This window comes from Chaetura pelagica, unplaced genomic scaffold (genome assembly GCF_000747805.2).
Source record: "Chaetura pelagica isolate M959 unplaced genomic scaffold, ChaPel_1.0 scaffold90, whole genome shotgun sequence".
Lineage (NCBI taxonomy): Eukaryota > Metazoa > Chordata > Aves > Apodiformes > Apodidae > Chaetura > Chaetura pelagica.
The window spans coordinates 5027037-5053368 of record NW_009953496.1 but is presented as its reverse complement, the minus strand read 5'-3'; the positions used below and the strand labels follow the sequence as shown (position 1 = coordinate 5053368).

Genomic DNA, 26332 nt, shown 5'->3' with positions numbered 1-26332 from the left:
TGGCTGAATATTTCCAAAACTTTCCTCAGGCAAAAGGCAATCAATGAATTATTGATCAGATGCATGGGAAATGACACGCTCTGTCCAAGTACACAATCAAATTTTATTACCTTTTCCTTTAAATGGAAATTGAAGTCTTTATTTTGGGTCCTTAAAAACCTTAGTTGTGTGCAACAGCACACAAAGGGAGACAGGATGAAATTATTCACTGAATTGCTTAAAGAAAGGTTGTTTGCAACCTTTTAATAGACTTTTTAATAAACTTTCCATAGTTTCCCAATTGTGCACTTTTCAATTGACAAAGTGCAGCAGGTATCACAACCGCTTTGCTCCCTCCCCAGAGATGTTGTCAAAGAGACAGTTCATGCCAACAAGCAAAAAGAATTTAAAATCAATACATTAATTAAACCAAGAAAGAGAGAGAGGAAAAAAAAAAATATGTTTTTTTCAGCTTTAAGACTTGAAGGTGTTTGTTAGAACGCATTGGGGTGCTCAGCAAAATTTCAGCTTTGTACAACTAAATCCTTTGTAATTTTATTGAATCACAGTAGCACTAGCAGGCTGAATAAAAACATCTGCTGCAGACCTGAAAAGCATACTAAGAAAGGAATCATCTTAAGACATTCTGCTTAGCTCTCAGGGTCTCTGTTTACAAAATGGACTCGCTTTTATCACAAGGAAGCTGACCATTTCAAGCAACAAAACTTGTCAAACTAGCCAGTAAAGCAAAAAAAAACCTTTTTTTTTTTTTTTTTTTTTGGTGGGAGGTGGCATTCCATTCCCAAGAAATGCCTCAAAGCAGGGCATTATGATCTTTCCCACCTCTGGGAAACAGCTAGAAGGTCAATAATTCAAAATGACCTTGGGTTTTCTCTGACTTGAACTATACAAACTGTTTTTCAGTTACCCAAAACCCCCAAACATCTCAATAATAGTTAAAGAGAAATAGTATCACTTTAACACCTTTTTTTTTTTTTTTTTTTTCCTGATTAGCTACTAGGTGAAAGCCTGAAGACACATCAGGCCAGCTGGGTTTCTGAAATTAAATCCCTGGCGTTATCATACAACCTATAGTTTTGTTCTACTTCAGAGTAGTTACTCTGAAAGTAATTTATATGAAAATGGTTCAGGTAAATGTAAATAGAATTATACAGAAAACTTAAGAACCCATAGTGACTAGGGAGAGCTGGTTGTATTTCATCCCTATATGAGTAGAAGAACATGGCTTTTTACACGTATACATCTTTAATCGTATTATTGGTCACTTCCTCTAAGATTTACAAAACTCCTTTACCTGCCTGGATACTGACCTAAAGTATTGTCACCGTGAGCTGTAAGAGGCAACTGGGATAAGAAAAAGGAAAAATCCAGAATGTTCTTGATGGGCCACTGTTCTAACCCAGCTTGGTATTTCTGATGTAATTTCATACTTCATATAATTGAGAACTACTTTATTATTTATGGTAAAACCCTCCACAATCAGCCTTTTATTATTTGGATTTTGTCTGCTTTGCATTTTCACATTCTCTTTTATTACATTCTATAATATTTCTCAGTCCTTTACTACAAATGGTGTTTTAAAACTTATATATACTTCTTAAAATTTTTACTACTTTTTCCACTTTCATGTTAATTCCAGTTTAACCTCTCAATATTTGTAACTGAATGGCATGTACTACGTTAATGTGCACATTAATCTGTCATTGAACAGTTTTCATTTCCTCTTGCTGACAGTTCTCTTTAGTACTTAAATCCCACTTAGCTCCACTGAAGGTTGCTGTATTTTGCTATAATTTGCTTTGCTGAAAAATAACCTTTCACTTTGTTATCCAGTCTAGCTTTAACTCTGTAAACCAAATTAGATGGCATATGTCCTTCATGTTGTACCTAACTATTCCATGGCTAATTAAATCTTTCAGTTTGTTAATAAAGTTCTACTCATTTTCTATAGATTCAGTTTACTACAGTTCACAGTTACTGTAAGGTCAGTTTTCAGCATCTCCTAACAGTTTAAACAGGGACAACAAACTCCTGGGGAGCAATAAGGGTCACAGAATCACAGAATCTTAGGGGTCAGAAGGGACCTCAAAAGATCATCTAGTCCAACCCCCCTGCCAGAGCAGGGTCACCAAGAGCACATCACACAGAAACGTGTCCAGGTGAGTTTTGAATGTCTCCAGTGAAGAAGACTCCACAACCTCTCTGGGCGGCCTGTTCCAGTGCTCTGTCACTCTCACAGTAAAGAAGTTCTTCCTGATATTCTCTTGGAACCTCCTATGTTCCAGTTTGCACCCATTGCCCCTTGTCCTGTCACCAGACATCACTGAAAAAAGCCTGGCTCCATCCTCCTGACAGTGGCCCTTAGCATATTTGTAAACATTGATGAGGTTGCCCCTCAGTCTCCTCCAAGCTACAGAGACCCAGCTCCCTCAGCCTTTCCTCATAAAAGAGGTGTTCCACTTCCTTAATCATCTTTATAGCTCTAGTGGCCCAAGTTATGCCAGCAGAGGTTTAGACTAGACATTAGGAAGAATTTCTTCACTGAAAGGGTTATTAAACACTGGAACAGGCTGCCCAGGGAGATGGATGAATCACCATCCATGGAGGTGTTTAAAAGACCTGTGGATCTGGTGCTCAGGGACATGGTTTAAGCACTGGACTTGGTAGAGGTAGGTTAGTTGTTAGCTTAGTGGTTGGACTTGATGACCTAAAAAGTCTTTTCCAACTATGATTCTGTGATTAGTCCAACATCCAAATGTAGGAATGTGCATGCAAACATGTAAGAATTTAATTTGTGGAAAAAACTTGTGATGATCTTCGTATGGCAGAGTGAATGAAGGAAAGAATATGATGGAAAAAAAATAAAAAGGAATACTGCACTGATCTAAGAGACCACTGGTTGAAAAGATGTCACAAGGAAGCAAAACCCCCAAAGGATTTGTAGTAACTGAATTTTACTGTCTTCTACTTTTAATCTTAAAATAGATAATTTTTAATTTTTAAATAGTTTTTCACATGGAAATAAGCTCCTCACCAATCTCAATCAGCCTTTTTCTTCAGAAATACTCATTTAACTTTGCAAATTCAGTGAGTATGAAAATTAGATATGGGGAAAAGCTTTCCTATCTATGTTCGTACCACATGCTCCAAGTGTTAGCCATTTAATGGATATCACCAGCTACATTGTCATTTGGAAGTGAGACTTGAACACACTCTGTCAGGACTCTCCTCTTTTTTGTGACATTACTCCTATTTACAAACATAGAAAGATTAGGGTAGGACTTGTCACCAGTCGTCAGTCCCCAAATTAAAAAACCCAACTGTAATCTAGTTAACAACTGTCTGTAAGGATAACTGGAAACCATAAGGCAACACATTACTCATTGCAACAACGGAAAACTGCATAAAGGGAATCAGTGATAATCTGGCCACCAGATTAAATCCCTTAAGATCCCACCTTCAGTATTCTTCCTTCTATCTCTAATCCACAGGTCAGAATTTGCAAAATGATTTTAGGTCATCTCCATGGGAGATTACAATTTATTTAATTTGGGGGCAGATTGGAAAAGGGTAATCGAAAGCCTCAATTGTGCCAAAGAAAAAAAGTCTCAGTCTAAGATCAAGAAATCTTAATACAAGAAATATGAAAGTCCCTACTTGTAGAGCTGTCATGAGTTCAAAATTCACCTGGACTTAAATATACCACAATTATTTCTGGTAGAAAAAGAAAAGTCCAAGCAGATGTGGAAAAAAAAAACCCAAACCTTTCTGTGCATTCACAATGAGAGCATCTATAGGTACCTGTATGTGCATGTGTGTGTGGGTGTATAGACACACACATACATGCATTGTATGCAAACATACTACAGATGGTTTCTTACCCACTACCCATGATTTAATAGTGTTTTTTTCAAAACTGAATATAACACACACACACACACAAGCAGTTTCTCTGAGAATTTTAATTCTGTAAGCCATGAACTATTTGAAGACAGGATGCTAAAACTATATGGGGTTTGGGTAAATTCTCTCAGATGTTTATTCATCAGTACCATAACACACACCTTTCTTATCTGGATATTTCAATGCAAAGGAGCACAACTTCCAAACATGACTTTTGCTAGTCCTTTATATTAATATATTTTGGACATGTAATTTTATTGTGTTTTTTTCCCCTATTTTTTACTCCACTAGGTGGCACAATTAATATTACTTGCTTAAACGATGTCTTACACTGTCCAAAATTAGGTCTATATTGAAATAAAAATTTCCTAATAAAAAGAGCAAATAGCACATCGATTGAATTCCAGAAGACTCTCACTACCCCCCTAAGTGAAATATAGAGCACATATTTAAATAAACTCACACGTCTATATCTCACATATATTTGAATTTGCCTTTTAAGTATTGTCCTGATTTCAATTACCTCATTCATTGACTTTTAACAGGAACTTGTAATTTGTTAAACCAGGACTTCCAATTGCCTTCCTAAAATATTTCTTTAAAATACATGAATCACGTTAGGCTACTGTTTACTTTATAGCTCCTGGAGAAACTTGCCAACAGAACAGATAACCCAAAATTGAAAATGAAGCTGCAAAACAAAACTTTTCCTATAATGGCTGGGTACTGAGTGGAGTCAGGCTGCTTGTATTGCAACAGGAAAGCTTAAAAGATACACAAGCAGGGAATTGTCTTGAGAGAATCACGCTCAGGAGACTTGAAAGGGAGTATGACAAGATGATGCTGCTGATGCAGAAGGCAGGTAGCCAGAGACAGTATTAATGTTCAGAAGAAAAGGGAGGGAACCAGGTAGTTAAGTTTCCAGAAGCCTCAGCCAGACAAAGAAGAACTCCAGACATGTAAGAAACTCTGTGGTAATCCCATGGTTTTATTGCCCTTAAGTTTGTAACATAACACGTAGCTGAAGTCATAAGAAAACCCTTAAAAGTTATACCAAAAATTCTCGTTCCTTCTGTGTGAGCTTTTCCAAAGACGCTCATTCTTGGGTGCTCTGTATGAGTTTTCTGACATTATTATAAAGTTTTGCAGAAAATATATCTCAATGTATTGGCCCAGAAAAAGAGATTGTTAGAGAACTTGATTTCACTTTACACAATGAGACTGAGAAGAATCTTATAATTTATCTATTCATTCATGTTTAATTAATATTCAGATTTCTGTCACTATGAAGACTTAACCAAACCCATAGACCCCATTGTGATCACAGACTTACTCTTGTCAGTAGTTCATCCATCTCTGTCACCAGGGTATCCAGATTTTCTTGTGCTAGCTGAAGAAGTCTCTCTGGTGCTCTCTGTGGTGAAAGCAAATGCTGTTGGGGAAAAGAGAAGGGAGAGTGGAAACCTATATTTAATGGATCTCAGTGCTTCCAAACCTTGCAGAGATGCAGCACTTTTCATTACAGTATGAAACTCCCTATTGTCATTGACTCTTATGTCACATGCATCCAATGTACTTCTCTCAGGAACCTTGACAGCTTACATAGTTCAGGGGAGAACCTAGAACTGTAGCAGTGAACATACAATACATAAAATACAGAACTGCTTTATGAACCACCACCATGAACACCATTTTATTTGTATGCAACATAACTTTTTGTGTGCCTGCAGTATAATTCCTTGCATAAAAGTACACAAATTAATGCTGCAAGTTTTATTTGCTAAAATAACTCAAACTAAATAGCTGTAATAACTATTTACCAACCAAGGCAAGTCTGAAGTAAATAAATCCTGAATTTTTCTTCTTCCCTGAACCTACTCATGGCTATATGTTTTAACAGATTCAAGTAGAGTCGTACTGAAGCCCTGCTATTTATATATGTGAACACTGTGAACATACCTTTAATTCCTGTGTCCTGTTCTCAAACCCATGCAACATTTTATATGGAGCAGGCAGTGGACCACTAAGGTTAACACTAAGGATCATCTGGTTTAGCCGATCGAGGTCATTGAGAAGGAGTCCTGTGCATTCATCATCACAAGCTATAGGGAAGAACAGCAAAGCTCATTAATTCCTGCTAAATGTGTGAGACTTATGTTTGAGTTAGAAATATTATGGCACACATACAATTCTGTGAGAGGTAACACTAATTTCAGGTAATTTGCCCCAAAAGGCAGTGTGAGAAAAAATGAGAATAACAACTAGGGAACAGGAAAGACCTTATTGCTTACAACTTGGTCATGGGACAGTGTAATACAAATCATGAAGAACAAAATTGGTAGTCTTAACTCAAAAAAAAAAAAAGAGGAAAGAATCCATGGTGTCCATTATGGACTAGTTGATATAAAAACCTAAACTAGACAAGCAATTTGCATAAAGTTTGAGAAAAGTGGGCAGGCAATTTGGAAAATCTAAGGAGCATTTCAAGCAGTATAGTACAGTTATGGATTTGGATGTAAGCAAAAAACTGCAGAAATCTTACAATTTACATACTTTATGGTCATATAACAGACAGTAGAAAGAATCCAGGTAACAATATAAACAGTTTTATTTTAAGAAATGTTTTTCATTTATGCTTCCTTTCTTGCAAATATTCTTTAGCATGAAAAATAGTAATGTGTGCTGCACATGCCAAAAGGAGTTTGCATTTCCCCCCCATTGCTTTCTATTAACTATCACAAGAAATTCTCATAAGCTTAGTCTCCTATAACTTATGCTGCAGATAGGAAAATTCTTCATGCTTCAGAAAAGAGTTGTGGGAATGCTTTTCTGTTTCCCTGCATAAGGATGCTAACACAGGACTGGTAAACCTAAACAAATCTCAGGAGACAGGGCAAACTGACAAAACAAATTCACTCTTGGTGTTAAGCAACATGGAAGGTTGTACCGAAAGTTTTACAGGTATGTAATTATGTATTTCAGCAACACTCCTTAGGCAGCTCAATGGCTAAAAAAAACACTAAACATTGTGTATGCTTCTGCAGCAAAAGAGAAGTAATTTTCAAAAGAGAACTACATTTTCCCCCCTGAAATCTATTCTTCATGAAGATGATATCTTTTCTATTCTTCAAAGTAACTACAGTTACCCAAAAGTTGTTCCTATGCTGTAGGTTGGCTGTTCAACACAGCAAAGACTTGAGTCAAATATAGAGAAAAGACAAAGTACTAGTTTAATCCACCTTGAAACTTATGAGATGACTGAAAAGGAGACAAGATAGATGCTAGTTTAGTGCAGAAAGAAGTGGGTGTGGAAAGCTAGATACTGTTATTTTTAAACTTCCTTTTGCATTTCCATTGCTTCTATCTGCAGACTTCTTCCTCCTTTTTCATGGTATTTTGTTACATAAATTGAACTGCACTGGAACTTCTCTGCAGTTTTTAACTGTGGGCATGATACATTCTGATTTATGTTTCTATGTGAAATTAAAAAAATTATAATCTTATACCATCTCAGCTCTTGTCATCCATGTGGCTTGCTTCTAGATGTCAGAGAAAATTAAAGGAAAAGTGAGCTTTACAGCCAACTGCCTGTTTTATAGAACACCTGTTCTGTAGCTGGTCAACGAGGTAAGCAGACTTGACAATCATTCTGCTGAATGCAAAAAAAAGTGATCTTGGACCTGAAAGGAATTGTTTTTTGTTGGTCAGTTGGCTGGTTTGGGGTTTTTTTGTGGGTTTTTTTAGGTTGTTTTTTTACTCATACATTATTTCACTTATCAAACAAGATAAATTTATTCACCCTCAAAATTGTCAGGGTAGTTGGTAATAAAGTTCTAAAAACTTGCTAGATGTTAAATAAAAATTCAATTCACACCAATAAGAAAATAAATGAACAGCTTATGAAGAGATGGAGAGATGGAGTATTCTCCATGACTGAGCAATTGAAAAGTGAGCATTCAGTATAAATTAACACAACTTCCACAATCAGATTGAGAAGAGGATCTACATCAAGTGAGGACCACAGTTGAGTAGATAAGACAGGACTAAGCTACTTCAATAAACAGTCTGAAATGCACTGTAGCTATGGGAAGTATTTCAAGAGCATGATTATATTTTGCCAGACTAAATACTTCTGTGTCTGCCTTTAAAACTGTCAGGACAGTTTTGTGTCTAATATTAACAAATGCAGCATCAAATTCAGACCATTAAAACAGTGCAAGCATGTAGGAGAAAAATCATGCAGTCAAAGTTACAAGGAGTCCAGCAAGCAATTAATACAAATTACTGCATTTTTCCATTTTCACCATACTTTCCCATGCACAAAAAGTCCTGTAAAGATTTTGACTTACCTCTTGTGAGGAGCATCTCCAAAGTATGCATGGAAAAGAAATTGTTTATTAAAAAACTAACTACTCAAGTAATAAAAGACACAAAGTTTTTGGACATTTAACCACTTCCTCCATCTTACAAACAGAAGATAATGTACGGGAAAGGAACTGCGTGTCTGAGCCACAATGTAGTCCTCCAATTGAGTGATTATCTAACAGAATTTTGCTTTAATACCTTCAATACTGTCAAGATTCAGAAGACTGTGTTATGACTAGGTACTTTTTTAGTCTAAGGACCACTATGCAATCTCTGATATGAGGTGGTATCCCATCATAGTCAGTGACTCTTATTTTCCTGTTGCTTCTCAATAAACACTGAACTATTGTTAGCCTCATTAATATGCTGGTTGTTCCTCATTTTTCTTGTTTTAGCACTGGTCTTACACCAAACAATAAACATGACCTCTTCTGCCTCCCAGAACAGAACTCCTGTAAAGAGCTGAAAAATTTAGCTTCTTTGTCAGTGCTGCTGCTTTCAGGGAGTTTGCATGTTCAATATGTCTTCAAAATCTGGAAAAATTCAGATCCATATAAAGGTCTTAAGTACAGACTCAGGTTTATTTCTGTTTTTCATCATTTAGAAAGCCTTGTTTGCTGGTTCAAATACAACCAAGAACTAATTAGGTTTACATAGCACTTAGTTGGGCAAAAGACATTGCAGTGTGTGTCAAAACTCAAGAGGAGCTCATGCATCAGAAAAAGAGAGAATAACTGATGGCTTTTCAGCTTCTAGGCCAAGTATGGGTACCTGTCCCTTATTGAGCTTCTGAAGACAAGAGTAGCAGTTGTCCAGAGCAGAGGTAAGTTTAATTCTTACGGCTGTGTCCTAAGGGCTCACAACTTCTGTTAAAGGCAGAACATGGCAGAAACTCATCCAAGGCTTCCCAGATCTGGTGTTACACATCTTATCTTTCATTTCAGCTCACTCTGTGAAGGCTTGTGATAAGATGCTCAAAGCTCCTGCTGATTTAAAGACTGTAGGAGCTAAGAAATGCTTCTTTTAACAGATCAGTCAAGATCTGCCTCTGACAGAGAGAGTATTTCTGCTTAGTTCTGAATTTAGAAGATCATGGAGTAATTCCCTGTTTCAGAGGGAAAACCTTGCTTCTGCCACAACCAATGGTTAGGAGCTTCTTTGTTCTCCTTAGGACAGAAATGAGCAGCTGGGAAAAAATATCCCTCTCATTGCAAGAACCAGTCTACTTAGAGTAGAATACTTCAGTGTCCATGGTAGTAAAGGAATCTGATAATATAATTTTCTCCTTCTACCAAAATTGAATATCTAAATTCGTAAAGATATAAGGCTGTTGACTGCAGCATGCAGCATGGCAGAAGGTCCATTTTTCCCCCCAAGACTGAGTTAGAGAAAAATTCCTAATGACTGTTCTCTCTATGCCATGATCATTTCCTGTTCCCTCTTCATTTTGTTCAGCAGAATTACATCTATTACTTTATATTTAGGTTTTTGCTTGACCCCAAGGAACATTTGTGACAAGGGCATATATTTGAGGAAAGGTTCTGCTGTTTGTATTGCAACAGAGCTCAAAATATCAAAGCCAAGTTTTTTTGAAGTCCCCATTATAGTTATGACTGCTGCCCTGAGAGCATTCAGATGAGTTTTGACTTGCCATGTTTAATAAAGCCTTGAAGCTCTGACTAGGATAATTTTTTTTTCCCCTAAACACTGCACAGTAGCAACCACAGTCACTGTTCCAACAACATTGTAATCTAAGGTTCTTCATTTTATGTAATACAAACTCAACAACAGAAGTTAAGTGGAATGTCATAAGGTATAACAAAAAATACACAAAAGAATTGCTGATCTAAGAAAATGCACAATTGCTACAGGGTTGATCCAATACCCATTGTAGCTCCTTCTTTCCACTTAAGCTTGCTAAGGTCAAAGCTCTTTGGGAAGGAGGAGGAAGAAGCATAAACATGCTTTGGCTTGTTTACCTATTTCTGTTTATGACAAATATGAATCAAGCAAACTAATTATCTCAGTCTGTCTAAGAATGCTGGGTACAGATGAACTGAAGAAAGTCTATAGCATCACAGAATCATAGAATCATCCTGGTTGGAAGGGATCTTGAAGATCATCAAGTCCAACCATAACTTAAATCCCCCTACCATAACCTAATTTACCCGTTCAGTGCTTAAATCATTTTGCTAGGCACTATACCTACATTTCATCTAAATGCTTCCAGGGATGGTGACTCCACCGCCTCCCTGGACAGCCTGTTCCACTGTCCCACAACTCTTTTGGTAAATAAATTCTTTCTAATATCCTCCCTGGTGTGGTTTGAGGCCATTTCCTATAGAAATGAACAGGCTGCTCCTGTTCATCACACAACTCAGCCATGTTCTGGATTGGGACAGTGCAGTTTAACTAAGAAAGCAGAAAATACAGGTCTTCAGCACTGTAGTGACTGCAGGCCAGTCAATAACTTTCAGCAGAATAAACATTGAAATATGTTCATTACATTAAAAATGGGTGATGCATAAGGGAACATCAATCATTTAGAGGAAAATTAATCTGGAGTTACAAATAATGATAAAAATCTGTAAACATTAGAGAAGATTTGGGAGAACTTTCATCTTATTTGACACTATAAAAGAATGTTGGCAGCATTATTAAAAATAGTTCAAAATTATCACTAATTTTCTTATTGGCAACTGACTTTTTCAAAAGAGAAGGGAAAGTGAGCCTAAGTGGCAGCCAAGAAGGCCAACAGCATCCTGGCCTGCATTAGGAATAGTGTGACAAGCAGGACCAAGGAATTGATCCTGCCCCTCTGCTCAGCTTTGGTGAGGCCACACCTTGAGCACTGTGTGCAGTTTTGGGCACAGCAGTATAAGAAGGACGTTGAGGTGCTGGAGAGGGTGCAGAGAAGGGCAACTAGGCTGATTAGAGGTCTGGAGAATGAGCCTTATGAGGAGAGACTGAGAGAGCTGGGGCTGTTCAGCCTGGAGAAGAGGAGGCTGAGGTGAGACCTCATTGCTCTCTACAGCTACCTGAAAGGAGGTTATATTGGGGTGGATGTTGGCCTCTTCTCCCTCGTGACCAGTGATTGGATGAGTGGAAATGGGGTCAAGTTGCACCAGGGAAGGTTCAGATTGGCTATTAGGAAAAATTTCTTCACAGAAAGAGTGGTGAGGTCTTGGAACAGAGACTGCCCAGGGAGGCGGTGGAGGCACCAGTCGTACAGGTGTTCAAAAAAAGGGCAGACATGGTGTTTCAGAAGACAGTTTAGTGGTTAGGGGTTGTAGAGCAGATTATTGGACTTGATGACCTTGAAGGTCTTTTCCAATCTTGGTGATTCTATAAAGAACTCTTCATTAGCCAAGTATTATGAGTATCTGTATATTACAATCTAGATGGGCACTTTAGCTGAGAAAATAACCCAATTAACCATATTACTAAAATAATAATAAAAAATTTACAATAGGGAGAATATAATTCAGACTCTTGTATTACTTATTTTAAAAAGTCTAGTTTTTGGATATAATTTTCCAATCCGTAATAGTGTCCTAGAGAAAACAACATTGTTCTGTTCTAAGAATATAATGGGAAGTGAATTTTGCCAGTGTCTTTTACTTCTGATTATCTTTCCAATGTTATTTAGCAGTAAACAAACTCTCATGCTTTCTACAGTGGTTTTAAAAAACATATATTCTCTTTCCATTCTATCTGTAGCTTTCTAAAATAAAGCTGTTATAATGCAGCATTGAAAAGTGGCATGCACTAAGTGACTGAAAAATGAAATGTTATGAAAAAAACCTGGTAAGAACCGGGGAAAGCAGATTTTTAGCTATATTAGAAATAGATAATTTTAATGAATATGCTTGCTTCTCCAGACTTTTTTCTGTCTTTTCACTGCATATTTTCATTTTTAAAATCTTTAGAATGCTTATGATAAGGAATATGTTAAAATATCAATGTTATGTTTAAACATTAATACCTACAATATTGTTGCTAAACCACCTCTCTATCTGGAGTTATTTGTGCATTATTTAGTTTCCATGTCTTACTGTGTGGTGACTTCTTATGGAGTTTGCCAAAAATTCATCATACAGATGGCTATTCATTGCTAAATATTAAAAGTAAAATTTTACCGTCCTAAAGATAAAGTATAGCATAGTAACATTGGGCAGTTTAATCACACTATGCTTTATATCACTTACAACTACATTTTTTCAAGCATGGGTGATTGTCTTTGCACGTATTACCTTTAAATTAGACCATTTTACCACCTAAGTAGGGGTTCTTCACACTTCTAACAGGTACAATGCAATTGCAGTACTTGAAATGGAACCCTGCAAATGAGTAAAAGTAGATACATGCACCCAGCTCATTTGAAATATTGAATGCAAGTAGGATTCTGCATACAGCACTAATTTTCTGTACATTAAAAGTACTTAATCACTATTATGATTACTATTAAGGTTTCATTACAACTGAAGCAAGTCAGACGGGAATTTATTGAGTACTTTGGAAGTTGATGATAGATCAAAGTAAATACATGTTGTACAAAAGACAAAAATTCTCAGGTACATTAAACTCAGATTGGAACAGAAAACATTCTGGGCATAAGAAAGGTTTCCTCCAAAGATGTTTCTAACTGTTTTTTTATAGCACAGTGCCTACTAAATCACATTGAGAGCTGTATGAATGAATCCCTGTCAGAAGAAAACAGCTGTGCTCTGAAGCCTGTGATACACTGAGCAATGTTAACTCCAGGCAAGCGTCCCATCAAGTCTACACTTGCCACACTCCTTTTGTCTGCCACAGCCCCTGTGCAGGTAAATGGTTTTCTACCATGTGAGGGTTATTGCCATACATGAGCAAAGGCAGGTTTGGACTAGTGCAAGGGTTGAGGAACCTTTAAACAAGGGAAAAATCATATGGGGAGAGGAAATAGGCATGAAGTGCCTAATTAAATACTTAACTGCTCTTTTTGCAATTGATGACGTGGATGCTATTGATGTGGTGTTAGTAGTAACAGACTAATTCCTGTGATAGGGCAGATACAAAGTACCTCCCATCTGTTCCTATAGGTGGTTTCTGTTTTTATGACTAAAGGAAAGAAATCTTTTAATTGGATTCCATGCTTCTAGCAATGACATTAAATATCCATATGCACATGCAAAGGACTGTTTTTATGATGAAAACAGACTAACATGTTAAAGTAAAAATGCTGCTACAGGCAGTGCAGATCTATTTCAAAACATGAGTATATTGCAATTAAATTAGAGATTATAGTCCGCCACATCTTTCAAAGCAAAAAGATGGAAAATTTGATTTGCCTGCACACAGCTTTTCCCATTCACAGTGAGGATTTTTAACCTTGTTATCTACACAAGAAAAGACTCTGATTAATAAGTTGGAAAACCATTACAAATGGAAGCTTGTACTTAAAGCTGTTTTGTACAAAGAACCTCTGCCATCCAGGATATCCAAAAGACTCTTCTGAATACTGATTAGGTACTTATCCAGTAAAAACCATATTAAGTGGTGCCTGGGATTGGCTATATTGGAAGTACATTACTGGAAATAATGTAACAGGTATTAATAATGTAGAAAATGTAAGTAATTTTCATATAGACACCACTCTGGAAAACATAGTCCGTATTTTAAAATTTTGTAGCTGTAACAATTACGAATTTAACTCATGATTACAATTCTCCTTAACATGTAGGCCACAAAATGGAAGCCAAAGCATAGTTATTTCAGCAATGTACCCACTTCCTCTCTTGCATTCATTTTGCTGTCATTTAAAATAGAGCTCAAGATATGCAATAGTTCAGAAGTAAGTCCTGAACTACATCACACTGCAGGACATTATAACTTTATTTCCCTTAAGTACACAAAGCTTTTCCTCAATGAATCAATTCCATATTGTTAATAAAATAGAAATATAAGTATTTATGTCTATATTTCCATTAATCTTTCTGTTCATTCTCAAAGAAGACTTGTAGTTGGGAACACAAACTCATGCAAAAAGACTGAACACAACAGTCAGATTTAGCATAGTTCTGCTAAGCACTGATCGTTCTCTGAGAGCTGATCACAGCCATTAAGTTGAGTTAAACTATTTTCTGCACTGTGCAGACCCCAACCCTACCTGCCTAATGCCTTCCTCTTTAACCACTCAAAGAAGCTACATATTTAATTCTTGGATTATATGATACCTTCAGCTATTTTTAGCACTTCTTCAGTTTCTTTATTTTTTCAGTTTGCTTTTCAAATGCTTCCACTTCGAGCTGTACTTGCTGACTTTAATGTTAGATAACTGTACACCTCTGGGTATTGAGGTACAGAATGAATGCATTCTGTGAAAATAAAACCCTATTTTTTTTGGTATCTACTTGCCTTGATGGTGCATGTCCCTCACATAGGCAAAAAAGCCCGAACACAAGAGGAAAAAGCTCCAATTAAAGTCTTATAACAGATAAAAATCAAGGAAAACATTAAAACAAGTTTATTGTGCCTTGGAAATATATTGAAAGACACAGAGAGTAAGAAATATTATATACTGTGGACTTACTGGATCCTTATTTGTTCTCTACTTTAAAATGAACAATAAGGGACTTGTTGGGGGAGTATAAAAAAGAAAAAAATCACAATAAAATTAATTCCTATTCAGCTGGGGGAGATGGAGGAGAGGAAAATGCCTTATTTCAGTCAGGATTTATGAACTGTTCTAGGAAGTTTTTGATACCCTGGTTTTTTGTTTAGGTTTGGTTTTGGTTTTTTAAGAAGTAGGCATACTTTTAAAAGTATGGGCTTAAAGGTTGTGGTCTTAGAACAAACATTATTCCATTCATGGGGAAAAAAATTCAAACAATAAAAAAAGGACAAGACATTTGGTATATATCAAAACTGAAGGTAAGGCAAAGATATTGGTGCTGTAAAATTTAACTTGGTGTTTTAGGCTATCAGTTTTCTATTTTAAATAAAGGAAGTTATTTGCTCCTGGATATATCGTACTGTCATTCCTTATATCTTTGAAATAACAATGGGTGGTTGTTGAACCAACATGATCAAGCAAATCTTGGTAAAAACTTCCTGTGTGACTCATGGCATAGAGTATTGCAATGGCTGGTTAACTACTTGAGACAACACTAAAAATTTCAGTAAGAGCAAATATTGTCACAACAGCAACAACCTTTAGCAAAACTACAGACTTCAAAAATCCATAAAAAGAAATCTTGCAAAGCTTTGTTGGCCATTTTCAGTGAGCCTATTAAAAAGTATTGAGTTTTCCTAATATATCAAGGCTTCTGAAAAAAAAACAGACTTGAATGTCAAAATAGTAAAAAGCTTAGTGACTGTTTTCAAAGAAACCCACACAATGGACTGGTGCACAAGTAGGATTACATTTCTGAAATACGACAAACACAGTTAAATATTATCAAGAATTCCATTAGTATACGTACAAATGCACTTCATGCCATCACGCGCATGCCGATGCTCACAGCCAGCACATTTCCACCCTGTGAAGCCAGGCTTGCAAGTGCACTGTCCAGTGACAGGGTCACAGGGGACAGGCAGGGAACCGTAGCGATCACACTCACATTCCTGGCAGGAGCCTCCTGGACTCTGTGGGTTTCCCGTGTAGCCAGGAGAACACCTAGACATTGTAAATACGAAACCATGTTTGGCCAAGTGATATGCATAGTGTGCTACACTGAATACTTGGCAAGACTGTAAACAAAATGTACATGAACATTCATCCATGAACCGTTACAAAATCTTTGGTGCTTTATGACCCAGGATGCATTTGCAGAAGAACTGTTGCAAACTGTCCAACAGACTGGTAATAACTTTTAAACAGGACATGGAGCAGTCTGGATGGAAAAGTGTGCAAAGGTGATTCCACATCCCTAACAGTTTCCAGCTAAACTTCTATTATACCATGAAGAAAAGTTTCTATATTAGCAATGTTTGGACTATAAACCTTTTCCCACACTAGCTACTTATGTTTTGGGTCAGAAGTGAAATCTCATAGTAGACGCTAATGTTGACCATCTTAATCCCACAGTGTTGCTATGGATGGGACAACAGCTGCTGTCTAGGTTATTAACTTGCAATTTGGTCATTAGCGTGTTGATATATCTTTCACAGTCAGTGCCCGTGAGGGCACAACAACCACTAGAACAAAGTGTATGAGTGACAGCAAGACGCATTATAAGTATGGTATCTGAATTTAGATAAGTTTTGTATTTTTGGTTTAACTTCTGAGGCCCAGGGGAAAAAAAGCCTTACAAGTAAGGAAGTAAGGCTTTTATATAAATAACATTGATTATCAATTTACTGTGGGTGCACATAAAAATTGCTTAGCATGACTGAATGCGAACGTATAAAGAGGAAATAACATGTCCAAAGGTATGTATTTAAACATTAGTAAATACATAAGCAACCAGTTGAGCAACCTGGTCTAGTGGGAGGTGTTCCTGCCCATGCAGGGGGTTAGATGATCTTTAAGGTCCCTTCAAACCCAAACCGTTCTATGGTATGTTTATAGTATCAAAGGACATTGCTCTCCTTCTTGTCTTGCCTGCCTTTCATTGTCCCTCTCTCTTCTTTTTCCATTCATCCTACCTTTCACAGTACTGGCCTTCATATCCAGGTGGGCACGCAGTACACCGGTAATCGCCAGGTCCTTCCGCAACACAAGAGGGGCTGAAACTAAAACAAAATAAATAAAACACTTTTTTTCACTCTATTGCATAATTTTACTCTAGTCAGCTGTGCATAAGGACCCACGGTAAGCTTCACTCTTAATGTAAATGAAAGCATTTTCTTCTCTGTTTAGAAACATGTGGGAGATCCCTCCTTTCTACTAAGAATTTTGTGAATGCCTTGAAGAGAGAGCTGTGAATACACAGCTTAGAAAAATGCTGGAAGGGCAGAATCCATGAGGAGTCAACAACACGCATGCTGTAGGCTTGTGTGACTGAATGATGCTGTCACTCAAAATGACCAAGAAAAACAAGTAATGGAAGGATGTAAAACAAAAGATTAAAAATCTAAGCTAAAAAACTCCCAGCCTTTCCAGTCTGATTTAATTTTAACTTGAATAAAGGGAGATAAGCCAGTAGTAGTTTACTCAGAGGTAAGACATAAAGAGGGAGAAAGAAACCCAAGTCATAGCCATGTGGAATCTTCCAAAAATGCTTCATCAAGTCATATTCTCAAGGACTGAAGAGAAAAGACTGGCCTAGAGAGGAAAAAACCCCAAATGCTACCTTTTTCTGGATCAGGAAGGAGTAGTACTTTAATAATAGAAGACATCAGATTATTTTGACTAAGCCATGACATAGATGAGTAACTAGTGACTGAAGTGCATAGCTACAGGAACTGTGCAAAGCCGTATGTTGCTAGAACATGAGTGCAGTAGGTGCCTGTACAGACCCTTAAATCAAATAAAAATGGTAGGTAGGGGAAAAGAAACAGAATGAAATGTTAAAATGGTGCAATACTGTAAAACTCTTTCAAGCCTTTGTGGAAGAAGAACCGGATTAGCACAGAGTTGGCTACTAGTGAACCCAGAGCTCCTTCTTTGCACAGTGCAGTCAGCATCCCACTCTAACTTGCTTAGAATGCATTAAATAAGTAGTGCTTGAATGAGTATGTAAAATAACACCTTTGCAAAAATACGCAAACAAATCAATCTATTACTCATAAACTCATTATCCAACACATTTTCAGCTCTATAAAAATAGATCCACACCCCAAGAACAACTCATTCTCTCGGCTGTTTTTTTTGTGTGGATTTTTTTTCCCAGCTCATCATGTTTGAAGCAGACTGCTGATTGTACAGGAGCATATCGACAGTATTTAAAACCTTAGCGGGGTGTTAAAAAAATTCATTAGTAAAAATAATTGCACTATACTCATACACAAATATTATCATGGCAGTCATGACAAAACAAGCTAATGGGATAGCTCATTAGCTATCTGCCTTTCATACAGATTATGATTCCTCGACTACCACACAGTAATTGCAGGTAGCAAGATTTTTTTCCTTAATTGTGTCTTGAAGAGCTTACACTGAGCTTTCACACAAATCCAAGGTGTGATACCCTCATTTTCCATGCAATTCTGTAGCTTTATGGAATGGACTTATCCAACCTAGACCTATCCAGTGAAAAGCAAGGCATGTAGTCTAAGCCAACTGTTCAGACATCCTCTCTCAGCAGTGGAAAATGGAGATGCACATGCAGGCATTTACACACATTTGAAAGATCTCTTTCTCCACCCTCTCTCCAATGGTGGTTTCCTTCAGCTTTAACATGGGTGATATGTATAGTTGGCTGTACCTGCATTTGCTAAACACATATCAAAATTACAGATGGCTACAGCCATCTGAAGTAGAAAACTCATCCATGATATATAGACATCTGAATTAAGCTCTATAAAACCCAAGCAGTGCCGTTTCTGGACATTCTCAGATCTGACTGTTCTCCCTACAGCACTAAGAAACCAGATGACTACCTCATGATTAAACATATTTACTTATTTCAGACTAGGTGTTATTCACTGATGTGAAGGCTTTTGAACAGAAAAGCCTCAAGATTACTTTTATGTGAGCATGACACAAAAGGCCCTGACAACACTGCAGCCATGCAGGCTGTGTGGCCATATGAGATACTGGCACTTTGCTTGCTCTGCTTCCTCAAGCAGCTCAACAATTTAAATGCACACTTGGTACATCTTATTTGCAACTTGAATGTCCTTTCCTGATACTAGTAGAACACCTAATCAAGTTGTAATAAAAAACATCCATGAAAAAGGGCACAACTCAGAAAAACTTGCAATTAAAACCACATTATAACTTTCTGAGATAAAGGGTATTTCTTTCAGCTTTTTTTATAATTGTTTTGGTTGTTTTCAGTTTGGAACTTATAAGCTTTGGAAGTCTTCTTAAAAACATTTGCCATGGGTAAAAGATCATGATGTATTTAGCTACTGATGTTTCAAAAAAGGATTCCTTCCTTTAAAATAAAATTCACACCATCCTAAAATGATAAAATGAGGAAGAAAGAAGAAAAAAAAGCAAACACAAAACCAAAAAAACCACGCAAAACCCCCCAAACTCATATGTACTGGCTGAAATACTCATGAAAAAATAGTAAAGGTCAGACAAAGCACAGAAAAATAGTTTTAAGGAACACTTCCGACCTTTCAAGAGAACAATCATGAAACACAAACCTTTTCAGAGCAGTACAAAAGTATGATTCTAAACATCATTAAGAGTTTTCCAGCAAAACAACAAACAAATCTCAAGTGCTAAAGTATCATCTGTGGGGAACACATGCGGAGACATCGCAGCAAGGCTCATTAGCATTAAGCAACCAATAAAATTTATGCTGCAATAACTATATTGCTTTTAAATTATTCTATCTTTCACAAATTGCCTAAAACTCATGTAACATTAAATAAGGAATCAATAAATTCCACAGTGGAGCAAGAAAGGCACTATAATACATTTATACCAACATAATATATGAGCATAAGAGTTTTTAAAGTTCCCTTGTGGCTATATTGTACTTCAGTTCTACTCTAGCTTCATTTGTGAGAATATCGTCAGAACACACATTCATTATCTGTTGAGCATTGCATTTTCTAGCACTTATTAATTTATTCATCACAAATTAGCAAAGGAGCAATTTCTGACTTTTAGAAGAAGATCAATTAGCAAAAGTAGATATGATTTTTTTTAGTATGGATTACATGACGCAATTCTCGTGTAGGCATCTGGAAAAGGACACAGGGAGCCCAAAACAAAGTTCTTGCTTGCTGGAGAGGTAATTCTGCACCAAGAGTTTGCTTACTTGTTACTAGAAATGGACAGAGGACAAGCACAAGGTTGACAGTCATCTGGAGAGCCTTGGACAATGCCATAAAATCCCATGGCACATCTCTCACAGTGGTGACCAGCAGTGTTGTGCTGACAATTCTGCAAAGGAAGGAGACATAATGAAACCTGTATTTGATAATTACAAGAAATAATACAAGATTTTATTCCCAGCCTCAGAGATTCAAACTTATATTAATATTTTTTCTCTCCACGATATGATTCGCAGTGGGACTGCTTGTTTTAAGCATCTATCAAATGCATGCTGAGTTATATATGGGTTTACATGAAGAAAGAATGGAGGCCTGTAGCTAGCCACATGTATCCTGCAGAATTTGTTATCCCATTCATTTTTGCTCTCCTCTTTTGTTCCAGCTGTTGAAGCAGATATAATTAAAATTCAACCTTACTGTATCAGGTCACACATATTATTACCTATAAGAGCAGTGTTGTGTTTATTGTCTGACACATAGCACATTATCTTTTTAGTTTGCACACACTTCGTTTTTCTTTTTACACAAATAGTAGTTCAGCAGCAATAAAGCCCTGCATAATCTGAACTCCAGAAAATCAGAATGGAAAACTTTTAAAGGTATGTGGTTTGCTTTTTTGAGCCCCCCCTTTAAATTTGACACTAGAGCTATTTAAGCAAAATAGGACAAAATATTGTCCTGTTTTTTTAGATAAGTTACAGAACTTAAAAATTTTACATTAAGATCAACCTAGTGCATAAGTGCAGAAATATAATACCTGACAAATGGATGTTTCAGGGTCACACATAGTACTGTGTCCATGACACTGACATGGAACACAGGTGCCTAAGGGCTGAGCAGGTGTCCTTCCTGCAGCTGAAGATGGAAGCCTATAAAATCCTGGGGAGCATGACTGGAATAAAAAAGATGCAGAAGAATACAGATCATTACAGAGTGCACTAGGTATGGAGAGCATTGCAATCTTTCCAATCACTAGTTTTTACAAGTTGTGAAAAGAACCTGACAGCCTTCCAGCTGTGTTACAAACAATATACAGTATTTTACAGATAACAAGAGTCAGCCCTAATTGGAAACATGGCTGAAAAATCCCTGGAGCACTCCACTGGCACCAGATTTTTCATATTACAGCTTGAGAGACCTTTCATTCAGATGCAGAACGCCTCACTGTTCTCACTGTGCATCAAGCATCATTCCTTTAATTTCTTAAGAATGAAGTTTGGTTTTGAATTTTTTTTTATTACTTTTTTTTTCCACATGGACTGGGGAGAGCAAGCATGAGGATTATGTTCCCTTTACCCTTGGTGATTTTTTCAGGTTTGACAAGATAATATCTGCCTACATACTGCCTGATGGATAACAAGCAAAAGCCAAATAACAATAATAAAAAAAAAAACCCTGGCTGCACAGCTGCATTATTTATAGCTATATAATTTAAAGACCATAAAAGTAAAAAATTCAAAATATTAAAGGTTTTACATGTCCTGGGACTATTAGCCCCAAATCAAATTTATCTATCACTAAGTCTCCTGTACCCCAGCTTGGCAATAAAATTCTAAGAGCAACGCACAAATTATCAGCAAAGCTGACACATGCAAAATTAAGTACTTGATCTTTATTTCAGGCTTATTATGCAAATGCGTGAAAGTGTCTACAAAGCTCACAGAAAGCACACAGATATGGCAGCATAAAAATACAAACAGGACCATTTTGATAATCCAGACCATTAGGGGTAAGTCCATACAGACAAGTCACTTGTCCCACGTATAAATCCCACCAGACAGTGGTGTTAGGAGCCTATGAAAGTCATCTGATGAGGTTATTTCCTACTGATACCCACAATTTCTGATTTTTGGAAAGAATGTGAATGGTACACTTCTCACACAGTAATAAAATGGATGCAAAATAAAACAGAAGAGAATATGGAGTAAGTAACTTTTTCTCATCAAAAAGCAGTATTCTAGCTGACATGCTAGATTCTATTCATATTATAGTTTTATAGTCATTGCCAAAACCACTAGGAGTTTAAGTTACGGAGGAAGCATAAACACAATTATTTTCATCAGAATCACAAAGGAAGTAATCTAACTCACTTCTACTTTTTCCCTTTTATTTTGACTTAGACTATATTAAGATCCCTGAAGCATAGAAACAGTCTATCTGTGTTTTCATGGTTTGTGAAGAATTCCAATTTAGATAAATAATCTCAAATGAAAGTAATTTTTTTCTTATTACAATTTCCTAATTTTTTCCTCCCTCTCCATCCCTAGAAGAGTCTTTTTCCAAATATAGAATTGTACAAAGCACAGCTTTACAAATTCTGAGTAGCTTTAGGATCAGGGTATTAATATATGGTACATCCTCAAACAAATCTAATCTCTAACTCTTTTTTTTCTGATATGCTATTGACACTTTTCTCATCCATTTTGATGTGAGCATTTATGAGAAGAAATTGAACACAAGCAAAAGATGAAGCAGACTACATTTATTATTACTAGTTTGGAAGTTTTTCAGAAGTAGCTATTAGGAAGACTCTTAGCACTGTTTTTTCAGCCTGCTACTGGATTAATAAAAAAATAAAAGGAATATGTTAAAGAAAAGGATATAAATGTCACTTCTAGTAAAAACTGCTGAGCACATAGTCTTCACAATGCAGGTACAGGATAAATAATGAAATTCTTACATATACGCCATTTGCTTTTGCCTAAAAAAAGCCTGGGAATCAGATTCTTTTTTTTCCTACTGAAATTAAATAGAATATAGAACACACCATAACCTTCACTGAGCATATTAAAAATTAGCTAAGTTACGAGCATGTGAGGATTGCACAACTAAGCATGAAGTATGAAGTTTGCAACTGAGACATATATATTCCAGCCCCTGATGGGTGTGAATTAAAATAAATTTCTAATTATATTATCAGGTATTTTCCTTCGAAAATACTATTTGTTACAGTAATTAAAAAGAAAAAAAAATCACTACTGAGAAACTGCTGGAGCTCCTTAATTCCTCATATGTGTATTTCCACCCACTCGAGTGTATGGTTTGACTCAAATACTGTACACAGAAAATGCCAGTGTTGACTTTCTACCACACATTTCCTAAGAGCTCACTGCTCCAGTTGTCTCATTTACTGTGTAACACAATCCTGCAAAACATCTGATGGGAGCAAAGTTCTTGCAGATACCAAGGTACCTTTCCCTTCATTTACTCACTCCAGATCTCCCACCATTAGTTTGATGGAACACTTCACAAGATCCTACTTAGTCAGGACATCTGAACAATTTGCAGAATGCTCAAGGCTTTTTTCCCTGCTATCTCCACCTAGCATTTGTGACAAAGGAATTAGGAGTTGCTAGTGTTGCTTAAAAAAGAAAACACAGTGTTTTGTACAAGGAAAGACTGTCAGTCTCATCATCAAAACCACATGAAGTAAAAAATACTAACTTCTACTCTGCAGTCAAAGTATTACATCTTGAACACTTTCTCTGGTAGCTATAATTGAATAGAAGTAATTAAATTAAGGGACAATTGTTGCCAGTTAAATGAATTCACACTCTATTTACATATCCCACTGTACCTCACAGGACAAACCAGAATAACCCAAGGGGCAGTCACATTTCTCAATCAAGTGGGCCTGAGGGGTCATTCCAGACACAGTGCCTCCTTCAGCAACTTCCATTGAGATCTCAGAAATCCTGAAAAAAAAGAGCAAACATATCTAATGAGATTAGCCAAGCACTAATTCAAACCCAGTTAGTTCACAGTCAGATGGCATGGGAACTAATGGGTCCTATTTGGCTGTTTGTAGCCTTCTTGATCCACAGGAGACAAACAGCATTATTTTTGCCCAACATAAGGAAACAACAGAGCTACCACCACCAGCGGCTTCATTTTCCATTTCTTGGCAATGGTATAAGTAACTTTTGTCTCCTGTTTGATTTTATCTCTCTTTTTTTTAATCTCTTTTCCACCAAACTACTAACAAAAGCTTGTATCTGATTCTTCACTTAGAGAAACTCATTAAGAAATTGAAGTCACATACTAAATGCAGCTCCAATTCATGATTCTCAGAGGTACAGCAATAAAATTTTTCACTAAATGAGCTTTTAATGAGGCAACTATTTGAAAAATAAAATAAAATCTATCCTGAGCAACTAAAGCAACCTAACAAGCTCTAGACCAGACTTCCTTGGACATTTGCGTTTTTTTCAGCAGTTTTAGGATCTGTAGCCAGATTTTATTTTTTATTTTTTTCTTAGGATCTTGTAGACATAAAAAGAAATAATTTAAAGCAAATAAGAAATCCTTCTAGAGAAGCATCTGTTAAGATCAGAAAGGGATATGTTTCATGGTAGAGCTTCTGACATTTTAGCTTTCCAAGCATGTGTTTGATTGGATTATAAAAATATACTTGCCTCTCAACCATTCCCCATCTTTCTGGCATGCATGCTGACCTGCCAAATAGGTTTGAGTACATCACAAAGACAACAAACATAATGTCTAATGCAATACACTTAATCCTAATGCACCACAATGCTGTTCTTTTCACTTCTTCATTTGGGTTTTTTTTTAGTTTCTTTAAATTAATGCTATCATCTGGCTCCCCTTACTGTCTTTAAGAAACAAAAATAATAGAAAAGTGTAAATTTTAAAGCTTCAAATATATCACCAACCTAAAATAAAATTCAGCTAGTGACTAATTAGCTGAATAAATGACAGTAATGCTCCTGGAGTCTCTTCATTGAGGGCCTGTGCTAATGCAGAGGAGCTCAAAGAACTGCTCATCTCTTCATGCTTGTAGTCTGTTCTTCTACTCCTAAACCCTGATTACTGAGTGACTGAGTGACACTCTTCTGTGCATTGACATGGGCACCAACATCAGGATGACTGTAGGAAAGTAAATGCCCACTGCTGAACTTAAAGGTTTTGTGATTGAGCCTAGGTGACCAGACTCGTACCTCTTGATGTCTTGTGACAGTGTAAAATCCCCGCATCATCTAGTAACTTCAGCCCCGTGCTCCCAAGTAATGGGTTGAATGGAGCATGGAAATTGAACAGAAAACCCAGGCAAACAAAGTCAGGTGAAAACAGAAGACCAAAATAAAGAGGGTAAAAGCATTCAGATCCAATATGTCAATGTAAGTTTAGATTGAAATCTCTGTACAGTTAATGGAAAAACAAGATGAGCTCTGCCTCCCCCACCATCTTCAAGGCTGAGGTAATGGTCTGTGTGCTGGAAAAAAACTATTTACTGTCAGGAAGCTGTATTTACATAATAATGTACTCTGGGACCACAAAGCTACCTGTTGTTTGTGTGAAAATGTTACTTAGGGAAGGTCAGGCTTGGTTGGTTCTTGGAACTTGTCTAATAAGCAGCAGTCCAACAACTGCTACCTGATCAGTGTCAGGGATATTGAAAAAATTCAGTCAAATTGAAAACATACTTCCAATTCAAACGAATATATTATGACAGCCCAGTTGCTCAAAAAGCAAGCCAAAATCTAATAAAAGAAATGTTCGAATTTAGAGCAATGAATGTGAAAATGAGGGCAACAAAATGAACAACATAGGATAAAAATGTTTACCTTTGGATTCTGAGCAGAAATCTCTAAGTCACTAGAAATACTGCAGCTTTGAAGCAGGAACATTAGCATTCTACTAAACTATATAGCTAATACAGCCCTAAAACTAGAATTGCTGCTTTTTTGACTTTATTTTTAAATGGTTTTCCAGTAGTTTGTCACTTATCTGCAGGTTTTCAACTCTGCAACTGAAATTAAGACACTATTTAAAACCTTAATGTAATTTTTAAAACCCTTAATATATGATATTTTCCTCCTCCTATCCAGTTCCTTTTGCTTTATACTTTTCTACTATACAGAGTCAGGTGGAAAGAGAAACTTTACTAGTTTAGAACAGGGCCCTTATTTTGAAAGCACAACACTATTTAAACAAATGCTTTATTATAAGTCACTTAATTCAAACATATGTTTAAAGTTGAGCATAAATATTGTCCTTTACAGAGCTTCAGACTATTTTTAATATAAGCCTTCAATTCTTACACAAGCTAATATCCCACTAACCTTTAAAAACATTTTGGGGGATTTATTTTGTGATCTTAAGCAAAATGTCCTCTGAAATAATTTGAGGTGCTAACTTGAAAAAAATAATAATGTATTCCTGC

The 26332-nt window shown here is 36.6% G+C and overlaps 1 protein-coding gene across 1 annotated transcript in view; it reads right to left on the bottom strand.

Moving 5' to 3' along the window:
* LAMA2 (laminin, alpha 2) overlaps nucleotides 1-26332 on the bottom strand; it is a 283511-nt gene that overhangs the window by 85769 nt on the left and 171410 nt on the right. Inside the window, exons 28-34 of the mRNA XM_009999216.1 lie at nucleotides 23726-23843; nucleotides 20906-21040; nucleotides 20133-20257; nucleotides 16897-16983; nucleotides 15732-15925; nucleotides 5863-6005; nucleotides 5237-5335 (exon numbers count right to left, since the gene is read on the bottom strand). Coding sequence (XP_009997518.1) covers nucleotides 5237-5335; nucleotides 5863-6005; nucleotides 15732-15925; nucleotides 16897-16983; nucleotides 20133-20257; nucleotides 20906-21040; nucleotides 23726-23843 — 901 coding nt within the window. The remainder of the gene's footprint in view (nucleotides 1-5236; nucleotides 5336-5862; nucleotides 6006-15731; nucleotides 15926-16896; nucleotides 16984-20132; nucleotides 20258-20905; nucleotides 21041-23725; nucleotides 23844-26332) is intronic.